General features: G+C 41.0%; 1 protein-coding gene across 1 annotated transcript in view; it reads right to left on the reverse strand.

The window, feature by feature from the left end:
• LOC121436948 (E3 ubiquitin-protein ligase RNF128) overlaps positions 1-19,741 on the reverse strand; it is a 106,469-nt gene extending 86,728 nt beyond the window's left edge. Inside the window, exon 1 of the mRNA XM_041636861.1 lies at positions 19,034-19,741. Within this exon, the coding sequence (XP_041492795.1) occupies positions 19,034-19,439 (406 nt within the window). The 5' untranslated portion in view covers positions 19,440-19,741. The remainder of the gene's footprint in view (positions 1-19,033) is intronic.
• Between the last annotated feature and the right edge of the window lie 734 nt (positions 19,742-20,475).

Raw genomic sequence — 20,475 nt, forward strand, 5'->3', positions numbered from 1 at the left:
GTTACTTTAAGGATGTGTGCCATATGGTGTTGGAGAGATGGCTCAGCAGTTAAGAGCACTGGTTACTCTTCCAGAGATCCAGGGTTCAATTTCCAGCACCCATTTGTTGGTTTTCAACTGTCTCAACTCCAGTTCCAGAAGAACTGCTACCCTCTTCTGGCCAAAACAGGTACTGCATGCACATGGTGTTGATGTACATGTAGCCCAAACATCCATACACATAATAAAATATTTTTTAAATGTGTCTAAAAATACGTGAAATTTAAATAGCTTTTTTAGTAGAGAGGGAAATCTTGTTGAACAGATTTATATCCACCTCGCCTGGCCAATCTTTATTTAACCGACTGACCCCGAAATCCTTCTCCAATACATGGAGAGTGAAAGCACTCATAGCCTGTGACTGTGCCAGCAGTGAACACTTGCCCAGTATTGCAAGGCTCTGTGTTTGTTCTCCACCATCACATACAAAAACTAAAGGCCTGGCTTCTAGTCTATGAATAGAAAACAGAATGGTCTACACATTGAAATTCCAATTCTACTATTGACTAGAAAAGAGTCACGTCAATTCTATTGATCAGACACTGACAGGATGCTAAAGTAAATAGAAAGAAATAGAAAACAACTTCAAGCTGCTCTACTTTGTTCAGGGGAGCAAAATGTTTGGAAGTTAGAGGCAGAATAGTTGGAAAATAACTTTGGAAAAACTTGCGCTATGCAGGGAAGAGGCTGTCTTGGAAGAACACAAGTGACGTGCCTTGGAGAGAACAGACGCAGGAAAGAAATAAGCCCTAGACAGGGCTCTCACAGAAGGGATTGCCCAGCTAGGCTGAGAGACTTCTATCCTTTCAAGTTTAGCCGAGTAGACTATGATAATTAGCAACGCAAGAATAATACGCATAGGAGAATACATAAAAACTGGGCTGGAAAGATGACTCAGTGGTTGACAGAAATTCAGCAAAGTTAAGTAACTTGTCCGAGATCACACAGCCTGAATAACAACAACAACAACAAAAATCAAACGACAACAGACCAGAGCAGGTTTGAGATTCAAATCTAAATCTGTGCCACTACAAACCTACAAAACCCCAGTCACTGCTATGTCCTCTGTCTAGTAGAAAACATGCTGAGGACTGGAGGGCTCAGAGAGAGCATTGTGCAATGAAAAACTCAGGACATCAGCATCTAACAGAATTAGCTCTCGCCAATAGTGTTGATTAAATACGTAATCCACTGCTTTTCAGCTTTGTTTATTTACTAATGCTGGTTTGTTTGAAATGATGGGCTTTTATTTTGTTATTATTTTAAAATGATTTTATTTTTATTTTTTTTCTGTAGTGTGAGTGTGTTGGATTCTCTGGAACTGGAATTCCAGACAGTTGTGAACTCTGTGTGCTAGGAATTGAACCAGGCTCCTCAGGAACAGCAGCCAGTGCTCCTAGCCACCGAGCCAGCTCTGCAATCCCTGTTTATTTCAAACAGGTTCTCATATAGCCAAAGCTGCATAGCCAAAGGTGTCCGTGAACTCCACATCCTCCTGGGGGTAGAATTACAGGCCTGTATATTATTACACTCAGCACAGTATTTTAGTTTTTAAAAAATCATGTATATTTTTTCTTCTTCTTTTTTTAAAGCCATGTTAAAAACTCTCTTGCTAGCCAGCACTTGCTCTCCCTGTGAGATTTCCTCCAAGCAGCCTGCTGTGGAGCTAGGGAACTTTCCCCAGTCTGTTGATAAGTAAACAAGAACAAGCCTCCCCAGGGCCTCTACCCTAGGGCTTCTCTTCACCTGCCTGCCTCTCAGGAGAGATAGGTATCTGTGGTAATAGCACCAGGGAAGAGCCTAGAATTTCTCTTTAGGGTTTTTCTACATTGCACTCCCAGAGAACAAGAATTAAATGGTCAAACTGTAGGGCTTCCTTCAGCCAAAATACCATTTGCCAGTCTCTCGTCTAGGGCCACTTTTCAAAAGTCCTTCCATGTCACATGTGTCCTGTTGCCCTTCCTATTTTTGTCCTCCCAGGAGTGCCTTTCTAGTTTTTTGACCTCTGCACAGCCCTACTTGAATACCTGTGCAGGAAAGAGTGCGGGGTTGGGAGGGTTCCAGTGGAGATAGGGGGCAGCGACAGTTGGGAGAGGCAAGGGACCACAACTAAGGATATATGAAAATGCCGTAAGGAAACTTGCTATGGGGTAATGTAATTTTAGAAACAATGTATAAAAAAGACAAAGACTTCTTAGGTAGTATCTTAGTAAATGTGGCCCTTTCCCCCCCCATATTCCTAGCTTTTCAGATGAGATTACTTTTCTAAGACTATTTGCCTGTCTGTGTAAGTTCACCACTGTGGCCTCCAGCTGCAGCAGATGTTTCTGTCCATAAGTTACTGAGCATTATATACTGGCTATTTCACACCAGCTGAAAGGCCATTTCTGAAAAAAAATACTTAATTGACCCGTGTTGACATTTTTAGAGTTAAAATGATGTCAAACATCCTCCTTGATTCTACACTCCCCCTCAGCTGAACCTACTGCTTTAAGGGAAGGAACTCAATTTACATTTCCATTTAAAAGCTAAAAATACACACAAGTAAATGTAGACTGGATTGAACACAATAACGGAATGCAGGCATTTAATGCCAGCAGTTTTGACATCTGAAGGTCGTAACTACGTTTCTCCTTTCCCTAAAACTCGCCATCTTCTCCATGAAAAGATGGGTAATTACCACTAGTCACAACAAATATTATTTCTCAGAATGTATGATTTATTAAAATGGTTCTAGAGAGCTCTGTCTTCAGCTCAGTCTTTATAATGCTTTCCTATTGCTATGCCACTTCCTCCAGATCTCCAGGTAGCAGCCAGCTTAAGGACTGACTGGCACCTGGGTTTCCACTTTTACCGCTCCATTGCAAACCTCTCCTGGGTTCCTTTCATAGGCAGGCCATTCCACATCACCTGCTGCTTTCCACTGTGCCCCATCCATAGCCACTTCTGTCCTTGTTCTGTGCCATCAACATGCTTCTCTTGCATGCTTGTGACATGCAGTCTGCCAGCTGCATTCAGGTGTAGGCACAAACCGTCTGAATTACCTTCTACTAATCTTTGAGATATTCAGCTCGTGTATTTCTCAGGATCTTCAAGTGTGTCTGCTGTCTCTCATCTTTTTAAAAATTAGGTGTGTGTGTGTGTGTGTGTGTGTGTGTGTGTGTGTGTGTGTGTGTGTCGTACATGTGTGGTTCACTATGGTCCCATGGAGTTCAGAGGCTGAACTGTGGGGGTCAGTTCTTTACTTCATGTAGGTCCAAAGGACCAAACTCAGGTTGACAGCAAGTGGCTGTTGGGAATAATCTTTTTGTACACTGTGAAGATGGGTCTCTGCCGAAGCACTTTCTGATTGGTTTATTAAAGAGCTGAATGGTCAATAGCTAGGCAGGAAGAGGTTAGGTAGGACTTCTGGGGACAGAAAGGTTTTGGGGAAGAAGAAAGGAGGAGTTGCCAGCTGGCCCAGAGGAAGCAGAACATGCGGGAGGAGAGGTAAAAAGTCATTTTTATGATTTTTTTAAAAATGCTGCAAGATCCCCCACAGAGCAGCCACGAGCCTCGGAGGCTCGCAGAACAGCTAGCAGCTAGTCCCAGGCAGAGACAGCTGCCGGGCTCGGGAGCTGTTGCAAGTTCCCCAGAGGCAGGCAGACACATGGCAGGCAGGCGGGCAGGAGACAGAGACATGGATAGATACAACATGTAGAGTAAGATTTAATATTTATTCAGGGGGTCATGGAGGGGAGAGGGAGAAGGGGGACAGAGAGAGAGAGAGAGAGAGAGAGAGAGAGAGAGAGAGAGAGAGAGAGAGAGAGAGAGAGAGAGAGAGAAGGGGGGAACAGGAGAGGACAGAGAAGAATCTAAGATGGCAATGAGAGGTCAGGGGTCGCTGGGAGTGGGCGTGGATTGCCTCTTAAAGAGACCAAAACCCATAACAGTCATGAAGCATGCAACAGCACACAGATGAATAGAAATGGGTTAATTTAAGCTGTAAGAGATAGTTAGAAAGAAGCCTAAGCTAAGGTCACGTTTTCATAATTAATAAGTCTCTGTGTCATGATTTTGGGGCTGGTGGTTCAAAAAAGCTAGTTACAAATGGCACCCAACTCAGTTGGTAGAGTATGAGACTCTTAATCCCAGGGTTGTGGGTTCAAGCCCTACATTGGACACCATGTGTAAATGGATTATTTGGGGGAGGGCTGCCAGCTCACAAAAATGATATGGAAGCTTATTATTAATTATGAAATCTCTATAGCTTAGACTTATCATTTAAACTAACTCTTTTAATTTAAACTAACTCTTATAATTTAAACTAACCCATTTATGTTAATCTACATTTTGATGTTGATTCCCAGATACCACTCCATGTCTCCAATTTTACATTTATAAGGATGTTGCCATTGGGATCACAATGAGTCCTGAGTCTACGTAAAGCCAGCACCATAGCCTCCACTGGCTCCATTTCAGGGATTTTGTCTGCATTCTATCTTCTTTAGCTCATTGCCATGCAAACACTCTACATTATCATTGCTCTCTCCAGGCAACCACTGAGATTTCTCATTGTCTACTAAAACTCTCTCATTTTCAAATCCCCAGTGCTGATCGTTGAGTTAATCATTGTCATGTTTATTATTATTATTATAATGTGTGTTCATGTATGATACGCACATATATATGTGGGTGTGGATACACATGAAACAGTACTCATGATAACCAATTTGCCGACTTGATTCTTTCCTTCCTTCTTGGTATCTGGGAATCAACTCATGTTATCAGCCTTCTGTAGCTGAGCTATCTCACCACCTCATGTTGCCATGATTTATAACCTGAACTCTCATATTTATAACCCTTGCGATACTCTCAATTCACAATCTCTTACCTCTAATAATATTAACATTCAATGATCTGCTTTCTAGCAGTTTATATAAATATTTTCTCTTACCACATTTCCCCCTTTGAACACCATAATGTTTAATTTTTAGTGCTTTGCATGGGATATGATGTACAATAATTGAAAGTATGGGTTGTGGAGTCAGGATATCAGGTTTCAAATCTACCAGCTCCTTTTCCATGGGAGAAGTCTATCAGCTTGTCTGTATCTCAGTTCTGTATAAAATGGACATGCTGATACTAGGACTTCAAATTGTTTTTGAGATTGTCACACTTAGAATACTTGGCACACAGCTAACAGAGTACTCAGTATAAACAATTGTCCTCACAAAGGGGAAGAACACAGGCGTTTTTCTTTTCTCATTGTTTGTGGTCCTGGGGATTGTATCTTGGGGCCTTGTAAAAGGGTCAGGCAAGTGCTCTGTCATTGGGCACCTTAAAAAAAATCTATCTGAGGAATGGAGAGACAGCTCAATGATAGAGTTCTTTCAGAACGTAAGATCTTCAGTTATTATGAGTGCCAATAATGAGAAATGGAAAAAAATTAGAATGGACAGAATGTGAATTTTAAAGCATGGTTTCATTTCCCCCATGTCTTGTTTTCCTCGCCAAGATGGCAACATAGTAGTTATTTGGGCATGACATTTATAATTGCATTGTGAAGTCATTACATAGATCACATTAAGAAGATTCAATATTAGATATTTAGATTAACAGATGATATAAGTCTAAAGAATAGTTGACATCACCTCATTATTCACCATTTATGTACAGAAAGCAGAACACGAGAATGGGTGAGCTACCTTTTCATCAACATGCTCCGAAATACAGTTTCCCCAGTGCACTCTTCCACAGTTATTTCCAAAGTCCTGATGTTCTCACCTGTTACATTTGTTCCCTTTTAAGGTGCATCGCTTAGTGGTGCCACAATTAAAAGGCCTCCTTATAGGAAAATGAAGAGATCTGCCAACTATTAAATTAACCCAAGACTCAGATAAAAATCTCATACTCTCTCCTCATTTACAGATCTTAGCTTTACACATTTATATGTATGCACTTGAGTGGGAGTAGGTGTAGGTATAGGCTTGAAACAGGGAAGGGGACTGCGGTAGTTTGAATGTAATTGGTCCCCACAGGCTCATAGGGAATGGTGCCATTAGGAAGCGTGGACACAGAGTAAGTATGGCCTTGTTGGAGGAAGTGTGACAGTCTCCTTCTGCTGCCTGTGGATCCAGATGGAGACCTCTCAGTCCCCCTTTCAGCACTATGTCTGCCTGTATGTCTGTGCTTCCTGCCATGACGATACTGGACTAAACCTCGGAAACTCTAAGGCAGCCCCAAATAAATATTTTCCTTTAGAAGAATTGCAGTGGTCATGGTGTTTCTATACAGCAATAAAACCCTAACTAAGACAGACGTTCGTACCAGGGACTGGGGTATTTCTGTGATAGGCTTGACTGAGTTTTTTGTTTGGAGGAATGTAGATTTGAGGATTTTAAATTAGGAAAGCTGTGGAATGCTTTAAGTCAGGCTTAATGGGCCATACCTGTAGGAAGATGGGAGACAGTGCTGCCGAGGGTGATTTGAATTGTGGGGGCCTGGCTCAAGAGGTTTCAGAGGAGAAGAATTTTAGTATGTGGCATAGAGACTGTTTCTGTGATGTTTTGGAAAAGAATGTGACTGCTTTCTGCCCTTGTCCGAAAAGTTTGCCTGAGGCTAAATTGAAGAGTTTTAGCTTGGTTTTGTTGGCAGAGGAAATCTCAAAACAGCCTAGTATAGACTCTGTTGTGTGACGATTAGTGTTCATTCTTATGAATATCTATAATGAAAAGGAACACGTCGCGCAAGGAAAAATCTAAAACGTACAATTTGAGGGTCCCAGGAAGTGGAATGGAGCTAAATCCCGTGTTCAAGGAGATAAACAGATTAAAGATATTAAATGGAATAAAGGAAGTGGTGACCTTAGAGCAAGACTCCACTCAGCTAGGCTTCCAATTGGTGAAAAGGGATTAAAGAACAGCTTCGGTCCAGGTGTGGTGGTACACACTTTTAATCCCAGCACTCAGAAGACAGAGGAAAGTAGATCTCTGAGTTGAAGGCCAGCCTGGTATATAAAACAAGTCCCAGGACAACCAAGCTTAGGCAGAGAAGGAAATCATCAAAAACAGAAAGCTGATGAAGACATGCTTGAACATTGGGGGGCATGTTCTAGCCCCAGCAAGCTGTAGAACTTGGCAGTTTTGGTCATGTGGTTCTGGCTTTAGAGTTAAGGATAGAAGAAAGGGGTTATGGAACCCCCCCCAGGACTAAAGAAAGCCACTGAGAACAGATGTTTGGCAGGGGTGTCCCTGTGTGGAAGCCCAGATGCCATTGTGTGAAGCTCAGAAGGTGAAGTCAGATTGCCTTGGAGACACCAAGATTTTGCAGATTTCAGAGCTGTGGAATACTTTGCCAAGGAAAGCTGGTAACAGAAAGTGAAACCAGCCCAAGAAAAAGAAGTGTGTTGCCGTCAACAAAGCTAAAAGGAGTTGGAGATCTTAAGAGCACTTTGATATCAGACATGGAAATACAGAGTTTGAAATTTGCCCATCTGGTTTTCAGTCTTGTTATAGTCCAGTATTTCCTCACTATGCTACCTTTCCTTCAATTTAGAATAGTAATCTATATCTTATGCAATTATATGTTGGAAGTATGTGATCTGACTTTTATTGATTACAGTTAAGAAATTGCTATGAGTCTCAGAAGAGACTTTGGACTTTTTCAGACTATTTTGAAGGGACTTTTGAAGTCTATAAATGCACTTTGCATTATGATATTATTACAAGCTTATGGGACCCAGGAGTAGAATGTAGTAGTTTGAATGAAAATGGCCCCCATAGGCTCATAGGGTGTGACTTTGTTGGAGTACTTTTGGTTTTATTACAGGAAGTGTGTCACTATGTGGATGGGATTTGAGATCTCATAAACTCAAGCTAAGGCCAATGTGGTACACACCTCTCTCTGAAACTGTAAGTCGCCCCAATTAAATATTTTCCTTTATAAGAGTTGCCATGGTCATGGAGTCTCTTCAAAGCAATAGAAACCCTAACTAAGGCAGAGACTAAGATTGGGGGTATTACAGAAATGAGGAGAGCAATAGGGCACATGAAATATAAAAGTGGAAAGAAGCTTTGGAGGATGAAATGATACAAAGTGGGGCAGGCTGGAGAAGCACATGGAAAAGAAGAACCAGTGAAAAACTGAAAATGCCCCTGCAAGAGAACACAGCTCACCAAATCAACTAAGCAGGGTTCACAAGGGCTCACAGAGACTGAAACAGCAAGCACAGGGCCTGCATGGGTCTACACCAGCTCCTCTGTATAGATCTTATGGCTGGTAGCATGGTGTTTTTGCGGGACTCCTAACAGTGGAAGCAGGTGTGTGTCTGACTCTTTTGCCTGCTCTTTGGACTCTTTTCCTCCTAATTAGGTTGCCTTGTCCAGCTTTGGTATGAGGCTTTTGCCTTGTCTTAATGTATCTTGTTTTGTTGTGTTTGGTTGTGGTTTCTTGGAGGCCTGCTCTTTTTTGATAGGAGACAGAGGGAGAGTGGATCCTGGAAAAGGGTAGCAGGGGGACCTGGGGGAAGTGGAGAGAGGGGAAACTGCAGTCAGGATGCACTGCATGAGAGAAAAATCTATTTTCACTGTGAAATGTAAGACTGTATATGCTAATTTAAGATTAATTAATAAAACTCAGGTTGCCTTATCAACATAATCCATGAATACATTAACAGTTCCCTGAATGGGTAAGTCAGAGGGCTTGCAAATATTGATACAGATTAATGTAGCACAGTCAGTCAGATTTCTTGCTGCCTAGGATAGGAATATTTGCATCATAAAGGATGGGGGAGTAGGTGTGAGGATAGAGGAAGCAAGGGTTGCTGAAAAAGTGCAGGAACACCTGAGCAGCACTAGACTATTTAGTACTGTCTTCCTTATCCACTTACTCTATGTATTTGCACACATATACGTATATACACACACTTTCCTAACTATCAGTAATTATGAAAAAACTGAAGGGCTAACAGACAGCAATGATATACATGAAACATTAATTTAGGCAGAAGATGCCAAAAGTTAAGCAAAGACCACGTTAAGGAATAAAAGTAAAACACATCCTGCTTGAGGAGGGCCAGGGCATGCCTTTAATCCCAGCACTCGGGAGGCAGAGGCAGGTGGATCTCTGTGAGTTCGAAGCCAGCCTGGTCTACAAGGGCTAGTTCCAGGACAGCTAGGACTACACAGTGAGATCCTGTCTCCAACAACAACAACAGCAAAAAAAGCACATTTTTTTCTGACAAAATATTATCCATTCCTCAATTCTAAAATGAAGAAAATGTATACTTTAAAGAAATCACAATGATTATACTCATTTTAATCTGTCTGAAAATCAGGGTCCACAAAACATTATACCTTTATGTCTTTATAAACAAATAATTGTTTATGGAGCTATGTTTCTAGGTACCCAGACCCCCCAGGAGAGGTGGGAAGCATTGAGACCTGCCTGGAAGTATGAGAGAGGCACTAAGACCTTGTTATGGGGAAGCCGGGTTATAGAAGAGCTTCGTATGTTTACACAGATTCGTGAATTACACAGATGACTTATTTCCTAGCCTCGACATGTCATGTTCCAGTCAGTTTTCAAAATCTTATTTAAAAGAATTATTACACTAATTTACTTGTGTGTGTGTGCATGTGCCACAGAGCATGAGTATGTAGAAAAAATGGGGAAAGCCTAAGAAGTTACATACAGAATAACAATCAGAGTTGGTAGTCAAAGGAGGACTCTAATCAGATACTGTTTTCATGCAAAGAAACAGTTCATTTGCAACTTATATCTGCAAAAGTGACAATGATTTCAAGTACAATAGTTTGCTAAATTTATCTAATCAACTTCACTTAATTATACCCATCCTTTCTTCTACAGAGGGGAATTCCTCTTCAATCTTTTAAACCACTGGTTCTCTACCTTCCTAATGCTGTGATCCTTTAATATGGTTTCTCACTCATGTTGTGGTGACCTCCAATAATAAAATTATTTTCGTTGCTGCTTCATAACTGTAATTTGCTCCTGTTATGAATTATAATGTATATACATGGTTTTCTATGGTTTTAGGAGACCCCTGTGAAATGGTCATTTGATGTCCAAAGGGGTTGAGACCCAGAGGTTGAGCACCACTGACTTAAACTTGAGTTCTTTAAGGAGTGAAGCTGATGTTGCAGCCTCAGCCCAAGAAAAATACAAAGACATCTGTGGTTTATATGGTCTTAGAACTCACAGTCTGAGTGGATAGACAGGCAGTCAGCAAGTGACAATTAATTGTGCATTTTAAGAGATTTTAAAAATAATTGGGAAATAATGTGGGCATGGTTAAGGAAAACCTCTTAGAAGAGATATTTTCAACTGGGATTCAGAGACAGAAAGACAAGCAGGCAAAAAGGAGCTCATGGAGCAAAGCTTCCTAAATTGGACAGATTGTTAAATGGTCATAGTGGTTGATGTGGACTGGATTGCTGGGTTGGGGGAGTAAGGTAAATGATGCAAATCCTTTCAGGTGTGGGAATATTTAGATTTTATCTGAAGAATAAAAATAAGTCCCTAGGGGATTCAGAGGAGATCAATGGTGTAGCTGACCTATATAGGAAGGCAGTAATGGCTGGCCGTGGTGCAGAGAATACCCAGAGCAGAAATAACAAACCCAACTTGGAAGATTTTGGGATTGTTATTTTGGGGGATGATAGTAAATAACATGCACTAGACTGGTTGTAATAGTCATTTTGGAGTTAACATTACAGTATAAAGAATAAGAAATGACTCAAACAGAGGGAAAGGTAAGTGAAATACATGCAGCTCACAGAGGGAAGTGCTTGCTGCATAATAGTGAGGACCTGAGATTGGGTTCCTGGCACCCATGTAATAAGTCATGTGTCATAGACTGTGTCTATAACCTCGGCACTATGGGAGTGTTCAAACAGGCAGGTCCTGGAGTAATGCTGGCCAGCCAGTCTATTGGAACAGGCAAGGTCCAGGTTCAGTGAGTCCTTGTCTCAAAAAGTAAGGAGGGGAAGGAAGAAGGGAAAGACAGAAAAAAAAAACACAGCCAAACAACATAAAAACAAAAGAACAACCAACCAAGGTGGAGAGAAACAGGAGAAGGAACCCAAGGTCGACCTCTAGCGTCCACATGTGCACGCACAGAGTATACCTACAAACATACATGCGCAAAAACCACACATACACATGTACATGCACAGGAGAGTATACCTACAAACAGACATGCGCAAAAACCACACATACACGTGCACACAAGCACACACACCAGAAAGAATACCAGAAAGAAGCTTGGCAGTGTACGACATTATAGCATGCACAGAGAAAGTCTGGATATTAATAAAGATGGGGTTAAGTATATTTTTTACAGGCCACTTTCCCAGACACTGTGGAGGGTGAGAGTCACAAGGAGGCTTGCAGTAGTTTGGGTAAGAGATGATGCTGACCTGGACTTGGATAAAATCAGGAGAGGTAGGAAAAGAAAAAGGGTGTAAGGAAGGGTATTGGAGGTGGAATGAGTAGGGTTTCATGCTGATTGAGATGTAAGAGAGAAGGTCAAGGAGTGTCAAAGGTTACTTTCTAGTGCTAAGACAAGAAAGTGTTGACTGGACAAGGAGACGCGAAAAGAGCCCACTGTGGTTAGTACTCAGAGTGTGAGATGAAGTCAGAATGGCAGGCAGTAGTCAGGTGGTTTCTGGATGAGTAATGGCTTGAAAAGGTGGTTCCCTCACAGCAGGATGGCAGACAGCTGAGACTTGCCTCTCCTGAAAAGCTATTTTGAGAGCTAGGAATGGATCTTAGGTGCTGGCATGCTTGTCCACCATGCACAAAGTCCTGGGTTCAATCCCCAGCACTGCGCAAATCAGAGTAGTGGCACACAGGCTTGGAATCTCAGCACTCCAGAAGTGCCAGCAGAAGGATTGTGAGCTCAAAGTCCTCCTCAGCTACAAAGAGTTCTGAAACCAGTGTGGGCAACACAAAACCCTGGCCCCACGAAATGACTTTGGTTGCAGGATAGGTTTGGATTGAGATGGGGGAGATCAGTTAGAATCTCTTGTGGTGGCCTGAGAATGAGGATGACGCCATGAGGATGGATATAGCCAGTCAGATCTAATGCCCATGTAGGGCAGAACTAGTCAGTTCACTTATATTACCCTCTTGTTTATATACATAGTGAATCTCAGATCTTATTGGGGAGTTGATTGTCCTCTAACTTCACCTGTATAATATGGTTTTATTTCCCCTTTCATTTCCACAGAAAGCATTTTTATACAGCGGGGGAATTTTCCACACCGATCAAATCCTTCATTTCCACATACTTCGTTGCTCTAAAATTGGTGAGTGCTGGGGATTGTGAAATGCAGTTAATCTCACCCTGCAATTCACTTCATTAGACACAGTCAAAAAGATAAGAAGGACTAGTTTATCCTTCTCAAATTCTTAGCTTTGCTGACACAAACTGCAATTCAAATATAAGCATTTCTTAAGGCAACTTATCCATAAATAGTTTATTTAACTTAAAAAAACTTGTCTGTTCGGCAAGTGAGTACTTACATGTCCTAAAATTTAAGTTTAAATAACTCAGGAGTTCTGACTTTTCCTGTATATCTGGCATAGAATTTGGTGCCTGTCTCTGGAGTGTTTAGAAAGCATTGTTGGACTGCTAAGATGGCTCAGTGGGTAAAGGCACCTGCTGTCAAGTTCAATTCCTGGAACCTACATGGTGCAGGGAGGAGGGAACCAGCTCCCACAAGTGTCCGTTGACTTCTACACACATTTGATGATCAGAAGTTCAAGGTCATCCTTGCTTACATAGTGAGTTTGAGGGCAGCCTCGAATATGTGAGACACTGTCTCAAAAAACGGGAGGGGGTGAGGCATGGTAAATGCTTGTTTTGATGAAGAGTAAAATAAAACACTTGAAAGTCATAGCTTGGATCAGGGGCTAATACTCATGAAAAGAATTCAATAAGAAAATAAATTACTGTGTTAAAATGGACAATAGATAGGCTGGAGAGATGGCTCAGCAGTTAAGAGCGCTGGTTGCTCTTCCAGAAGTCCTAAGTTCAATTCCTAGTAACCACATGGTGGCTCATAACTATCACCTACTGGGATCTGATACCCTCTTCTGGCATAAAGTTCTACAAGCATAAAATTCACAACATAAATCTTTGAAAAAATATTTATGATTCATTAAAGATAACATTCATTGTTTACAAAATTGACATAGACATGAAGAGATATTTCTAAAAGGAAGACATAAATATTCAACAGATATATAGGAAATTCTTTAAATTTCTGCTCATCAGAGAAATGCAAATCAAAACTCTGAAGACTACATTTGATACCTGTTAGATTATAGTATATACACAAAATAAATGCAAATCAATTTTTAAAAAAGGTGTGCCCTCAAATTGGTTATCCAATATCAGATGGTTAGCCCTGAAAACATATATACATAGCATTATACAGACTAAGCATGTTGGGTAACAATATACATTCATGTGCATACACATATATTCACACACTAACAACTAGTGAAAAAAAGTAGGCGAAGAATTTGAAAATGAACGAGGTACCCCTCTTTGGGAGATTCTGGAGAAAGGATAAGCAAGAGAGAAATTTTAATTATAATTATATATTATAATTATAATATAATTATATATTATATATTATAATTTTGAAAAAATGTTGAAATAAAATTTGGTCCCTTAATCTATGGCTAGGTAAGCTTATTTCTAATGTCATGAATATGTGTTCCATTGATGGCAAGAAGTTGCACTTATGAAAACAGCATGATTTCCTAAGCAAGATCTGCACAATAATTACACCAACTGATGCACAAACACGGATAATGAAAATCTCACAAGGCTTGACCCCTAGATGAAGAGTTATATACAATTAATGGCTACCAGGAAAGGGAGAATCTGTCTTTTCCAGGGACAAGCCCCATGATAAGTTATTCAATCCCAGGTAGTCATCTCTAGAAGTGAATACATATGAGCACACTAAATTGACTCAGCAGATAGTGCTTTTATATGCATGTGTATATAGATACGTAAAAAATATAATTGATGAAGAGATCATGAAGTTGAGGAGGAATAGAGGCAGGGACACGGGAGGAGTTATGGGACCTTCTGGGATGAAAGGGATGTGAATACAGTACATTCTCAAAGTGTTTAAAATACAGAAAAAAATGCCAAGTCAAGCACACAGTGACTTGGGGGGCTGCATCAGGTGTTTATTTCCAAGGATGAGTTCATATATTATCATTATTATTGTTATTATTAGTATTATTTTGCTTTCTCCTGTAGCTGCAGGTATCACTTATAGAAAAAATGCCAGATGAAGAACATAAATAGCCAGGGTGCAGGAATAAGGACATTTGGTTCCTATATCACAAAACTATGATGAGCAAAGAGTGCAAAAAAGTCCTGGAGGTTTATTGCATCCTTGGAGACAGCCTCTTTGGGTCAGGGAAGCCCAGAACTATGCAAAGTTACTGGGGAGATAGATCACAGTTACACAACTGTATGGGCATGCACAAAGTAGATTGTCATTGGGGAAGAAAGAAGTGTCCCCTGTTGTCCACAACTTAGCATGGCACTAGCAATTTGGCCTTGCTTATTCTTACTGACAATAAATTATTTTGTAGAGCATCAGCAACAGAGAAGGTCATCCCGTGACCATGATGCATCAAGGCAGTAGTGATAAATTGTGATCATGTATGAATACAGACTAAATGTGAACAAGTCAAAGCCACAAAATAAAAACTGACTAAGTAGCCCCTATCTAGCTAGTGTAAATGGCTATTGCTTTTTCCAAAATGATGGTTGTAGTGTCTGGCTGATCTTTGCCATTTATATAAAAAACAAAAAAGAACTTACAAGGAACTCAGGACCACGAGGGGTGCACCCACACACTGAGACAATGGGGATGTTCTATCGGGAACTCACCAAGGCCAGCTGGCCTAGGTCTGAAAAAGCATGGGATAAATCCGGACTAGCTGAACATAGCGGACAATGAGGAATACTGAGAACTCAAGAACAATCGCAGTGGGTTTTTGATCCTACTGCACGCACTGGCTTTGGGGGAGCCTAGGCAGTTTGGATGCTCACCTTACTAGACCTGGATGGAGGTGGGTGGTCCTTGGACTTCCCACAGGTCAGGGAACCCTGATTGCTCTTCGAGCTGATGAGGGAGGGGGACTTGATCGGGGGAGGGGGAGGGAAATGGGAAGCGGTTGCGGGGAGGAGGCAGAAATCCTTAATAAATAAATAATTAAATAAATAGAAAAAAGAAAAAAAAAACCACCAATGACTTTTCCTGACTTTCTGACGGCATACAAATCCAAAATCAACCCAGATATGCTCAATATGTCCTGCTTTGGCCTGGAGCTTCCTGGTTTTAGCACTGAAAGCCCAACACCCTGGTAATTGCTATAATTTCAAGCCAAGTAAGATGGTTAGCCAACGTCCTGCTTCCTTAAGTCACCTAAAGCATATGCAGTCTTGCGGAGATCCTTCATGGTCTCTAACAGTGCACATTTGTCTTTTGTTGTACTGAGTGATAAACTCAACATGTTTAAAGTACAGACCTTCTTACATTTTATTTCTGCGATTATAATGCAATTACATCACTTCTCCATTGATTTGCCTACCTCCAAACCCTGCCGTATACCATTCAAGAGAAAGGACTAGTCAGGCCTAGTGGGAAACTGGAGCTGAAGGAAAGGGAGGAGGAACAGGAAGGAGTGAGTGGTTAGGATCATGAGTTGCAGGTACTAGATTGCTTTTCTGAAATGGTGGTCTCCAGTTTTGACAAAGCTCGAGGTGGCAGAAAGTCAACCCATATGCTCTTGTGGGAGGGTGCAATGTTCCTTTCCCCTCTGTGGCAAAGCAAATAGAAGAAAACACTAAGGAAAAGACAGTACGTACAAATTCACTTCTCCTTATGTTGTGAAATAAACACTCTGTGTTATATGTATCACCTGCATCACAGGTAGTTTCTCTATGAGGGCCATTTCTAGGAAGGAAGAAATCCTTCCTAGTTAGCAGTGACAATACCAACAAGGACAAAGCCGAAGTTACTGGTTTAATCATTCACAGTTGACATCATTCACTGTTAAAGATACAATACTCGTTGAAAGAAAGGTGTATTGTTATATGCCAAAAATGTTAATTATTGCAGTTATGATTTTTCTGTCTTTTCTTGTTTAGGTTGTTATTTCAATTGACACATAAAAGCATAAAAGTTGTATATGCTAATGAGATTTATGATGTTTTGATAGATATACATACATACATACATTCATACATACGTATGGGTAAATCTTTAACCCCTCAAACACTTATTTATTTATGATGAAGCCATAAAAATGTCCTTCTTTTGCTTTGAATACAGCTTACAGCATCTTGCTCTCTTAGGTCCCCGCTGTGCAATAACAGAAATGCAGCACTTCTTGCATCTAGCTGCAGCAATGTTTCTCTAGCCTTCCTTACTTCATTGGTTTTTTTCTTTTTTACCTTTCTCTATTTCTCTTTCCTCATCATTCATCCCTTCTTCCTTCTCTCATTTCTCCACTCTTCTCTCCCTCATTTTTGATATAGGATCTCACTGTGTAGTTCAGGCTGGCTCTGAACTTATGATCCTCCTGTCCCTGTCTTCCAAGTGTTGGAATTATAGCCATGAATCACTGCCATCTGGCTTCTATGCTAACTTTTTAGAGTACGCTTATTTTATTTTGTATCTGTTTTGAGGTGGGGATCTCATTTTATTTCGTATATTGCCCTCAAATTCTTCATTCCCGGGCCTCAGTCTCCTGAGCAGTTCTGATATCAGGGTGTATCATGATACTTGGCTTAGCGTGCTTAATCTCCAAACAGATTAGTGGTCTTTAGGAAAGTGTTGCTCGTGTTGGGCGGTGGTGGCGCCCGCCTTTAATCCCAGCAGAGGCAGGCGGATCTCTGTGAGTTCAAGGCCAGCCTGGGCTACAAGAGCTAGTTCCAGGACAGGCTCCAAAGCCACAGAGAAACCCTGTCTCTAAAAACCAAAAAAAAAAAGTGTTGCTCATGCAAGTATCATATAAGTAGTAGTGCTTCCTGTTCAAAAGTCTGTTCAGAGACACATATTAGCATGAGGGTCTGCATGTCTTTTGAAGAGTTTTACTACGAGTGACCTGTGGTAAATATTTTAAATTCAGCAGCAGGGCACTCATATTTCACACAATATTAGTTTCCACTGTACACTTGCGAAGAGAGTTTCAAGAACAAGACTAATATTTACCTAGATGCTGTTTGTATTTTTAAAACAGCAGGAGCGTCAATGGTAGAATATGGTTGTGCACAGGCAAAGAAACCCGGAGCACCCAGGATCTCGAAGCTCGAATAAAAAGGAAGTCTTTGTTTGTTTCCCAGACTAGGCATAATCTCCAATCTTCACTAGAAAACTGCATTACTCTATTTCTTTTTTTTTTTCTTTTTGGTTTTTCGAGACAGGGTTTCTCTGTGGTTTTGGAGCCTGTCCTGGAACTAGCTCTTGTAGACCAGGCTGGTCTCGAACTCACAGAGATCCGCCTGCCTCTGCCTCCCGAGTGCTGGGATTAAAGGCGTGGCGGACATATAAAAGTAGACAAATACTCAGCGGAGGCTAATGAGATTGTTTTAGCTTGAAAAAGAAATGTGCTCAGCGGAACCCCTAGCAGTGCCTAGGGCAGATTACAAGAGACAGCGAGTAGAGTGCTGGAGTGGTTTTAATAACTGGGTACTGCTGAAAGACTCTTCCAGATGATGGTCCTAGAGTCAGAAGAGGAACAGCCTGCCTTCTGAACAGTGTTAGGAAACTTCCATGTTTTGGGTGCTATTATTAATCTTTCCTTTTCATGGTTCTGAAATATGCTTAAATCTACTTGTGTTATTTTCTTATAGACAATTCTTGCCTATGATAAACACCAAAAGACTGAATTCAATTGCTTATAGCTCTTTCTCTGAAATAACCCTCCCTCGCAGGCCTTCTGGCTAAGTCTGGGGTAAATAAATACACATACCTAGTCACAGAATAAATGACTGGGTTCTGAAGTCTACTTCTTCACAACTTTAGAAAAACATTTACTTTTCTGCTGTTTTAGGTTTTTTAAATTAATTAATCTTTCATTTTATGCGCATTGCTGTTTTGCCTGCAGGTACGTCTGTGTGAGGGTATCAGATCCTCTGGAACTGGAATTACAGATAGTTGTGAGCTGTTATATGGGTGCTGGGAATTGAACCCGGGTCCTCTGGAAGAGAAACCAATGCTATTAACCACTTGGGCCATCTCTCCAGACCCCCAAAACCATTTACTTTTAAAGTGAATTCTCAGAAGTACCTTCCCTTGTACAGTAAATAAAGTAGATGTAATGGTTTACTGAAGAACTCATTAGAACACCTTTCCAAAGGAAAAGCTTTAGTTCTGATAAGAATTATTCTTCTGTGGACTTTTTAATGGGGAACATTTCTTATGGAGTCATTTACATGTATTCATCCCTTAGACAGACCCAAATCTTCATGTGTACAGCAGCGTCAGAGACTCCTTTCTGCCAGTTTCACCAGCTTATAGTCTGCTATTGTCTAATAATACTAATGGATCGGTTTTACAGTTTCATGGAAACACACAGAACCAGTTGCCGGGAGACAGTGAAACCAGCTGAGAAATTTGAAATAACACCGAAATTGAAATGTTATTTGGATGTTGACAGAGGTAAAGGCACAGCATATTAAAAAGCAGTTGCATAACACATGCTGAAGAAACTAATAAAGGTATATAAACCTGAAAGTAGGAATCATTTCACTAGGTCTTCCTGTCCTTGGGACAAATTAAGAATATTGACTAAGAATAAAATAATTGCAAGTAGTGCTGGGCCAGGAAACTTAATGTAAAATTGTAAGACTTAATTTCTTTGCCAGATCATCCATTAAATCTAGACGGAAATACAATTTTAAGTCAAATGTAAACATGAATTCTCTCAGGCCTCAATCAGGACTTACCAAAATTTGCCATCTGTATTGTCTGGTTGCCGGTCTTCGGAGAATTGAAAATCACAACTGCATCAGCATTCCTTTTACTCGCTGTTTGAATTTTTTCAGAAAATGTGCAATTACCTCTTTCTATCAGTGCTATCCAGGGCTTATCAGTGTTAGTAAATTCAGTGTTCTGGTCGCAAGCTTGATAGTTACCGTCCTTAGGGATGCCCACCACTCCCATAGCGTTCGCCACTCGTGAGGCTAAGCCGTAGACACCACACTCACATGTATCTGTTATGGTATCGTTGCTGGTCTTGTTGAAGTAAGTCACAGTCACATAGGCATTCGTTGAAAACGATGCTGTACTTTGAAGTAAGAAGGCAAAGATTGCCAGGCAATGGAAAAACCTGTTCTTCATCTTCCAATCCATTGCTTGTTCATTTGATCATAAAACTTAAGATGTCTGCAGATATTTCCAACTATCAGTCACCATTGTCCACTAATGTCCTCTCTAAACAGAAGTTTGAAATTTCAGTTGCAGGCAGGTAACTGATCTCAGCTCCAGCAACCTAAGCTCTGACGGCATCAGCTCTTGCTCACTTTATCTACATTCCCTTCTGCTTGTCCCTCCTCCAGCTGGACACACACAGACTCACAACCTTTAGCCAGACTCTCTTCGGAATTCTAACACTATCAACTTTACTCTGCATATCAATATATGAGGATTGGATGACTTCCTGCCGTGACTTTTTTCTTCTTACCGTTCCAGCTAATAAACACGGAGTGAATTGGAATGAGGAACTGGACTCTTGGGAATCCCACGTGACAAGTCTGAAAGTCACCTCTCCTGGAATATTTCAAACACAAACCTGGTTTTCCAAGCCCTGCTGAAATATGCTATCAGCGACTGAGCCGGGAGTAAGTTCAGATCCCTACTTTTAATTGCTTTGGCACTAGTAGAAAGGATTTTACTACCTCTTCCTCTCCAGTTTTCTTTGTGAGTTATTTTGTAAGAAGGTTCCCCAAGGAGTAGCCTCTGTTACCTCGTTTACTCATTAGAAGTAAACATACTTCGGTAGTTTGCAATCTCTTTGAGTACAGTGCCTTGCCCACGGTAGACAATCAAATATTTGTTCATTGTTATCTACAGGCTGCTGGCTTCCATAATTTCCCCTCAGGTTTTACACTCTGCAAGGTAGTGTTCAAGCCTTCATTTTCAACACTGAGAGCTTTTACATTCTTCATCCCCCTCCCCCCCCCCAAATGTATAGACAGGTTCATTTCACTGCCTTCTTTGTTTCAAGCACGGCTTTAACTTGAGACTACAATAGATCCTGGGAGCAGTTGCACACACATTGCCAGAACGTCAAAGGGTCCAGGCAGTTTTCTGGGATGGGGAGATTACAATGCGTGCTAAGGGATGCTGAAGGAATAGATGAGCAGACTAGGCAAACAAATGTCAGGAG

The sequence above is a fragment of the Microtus oregoni genome, unplaced genomic scaffold, assembly GCF_018167655.1.
Source record: "Microtus oregoni isolate MIOR12 unplaced genomic scaffold, Mior012 000050F_010, whole genome shotgun sequence".
NCBI classification, from domain to species: domain Eukaryota; kingdom Metazoa; phylum Chordata; class Mammalia; order Rodentia; family Cricetidae; genus Microtus; species Microtus oregoni.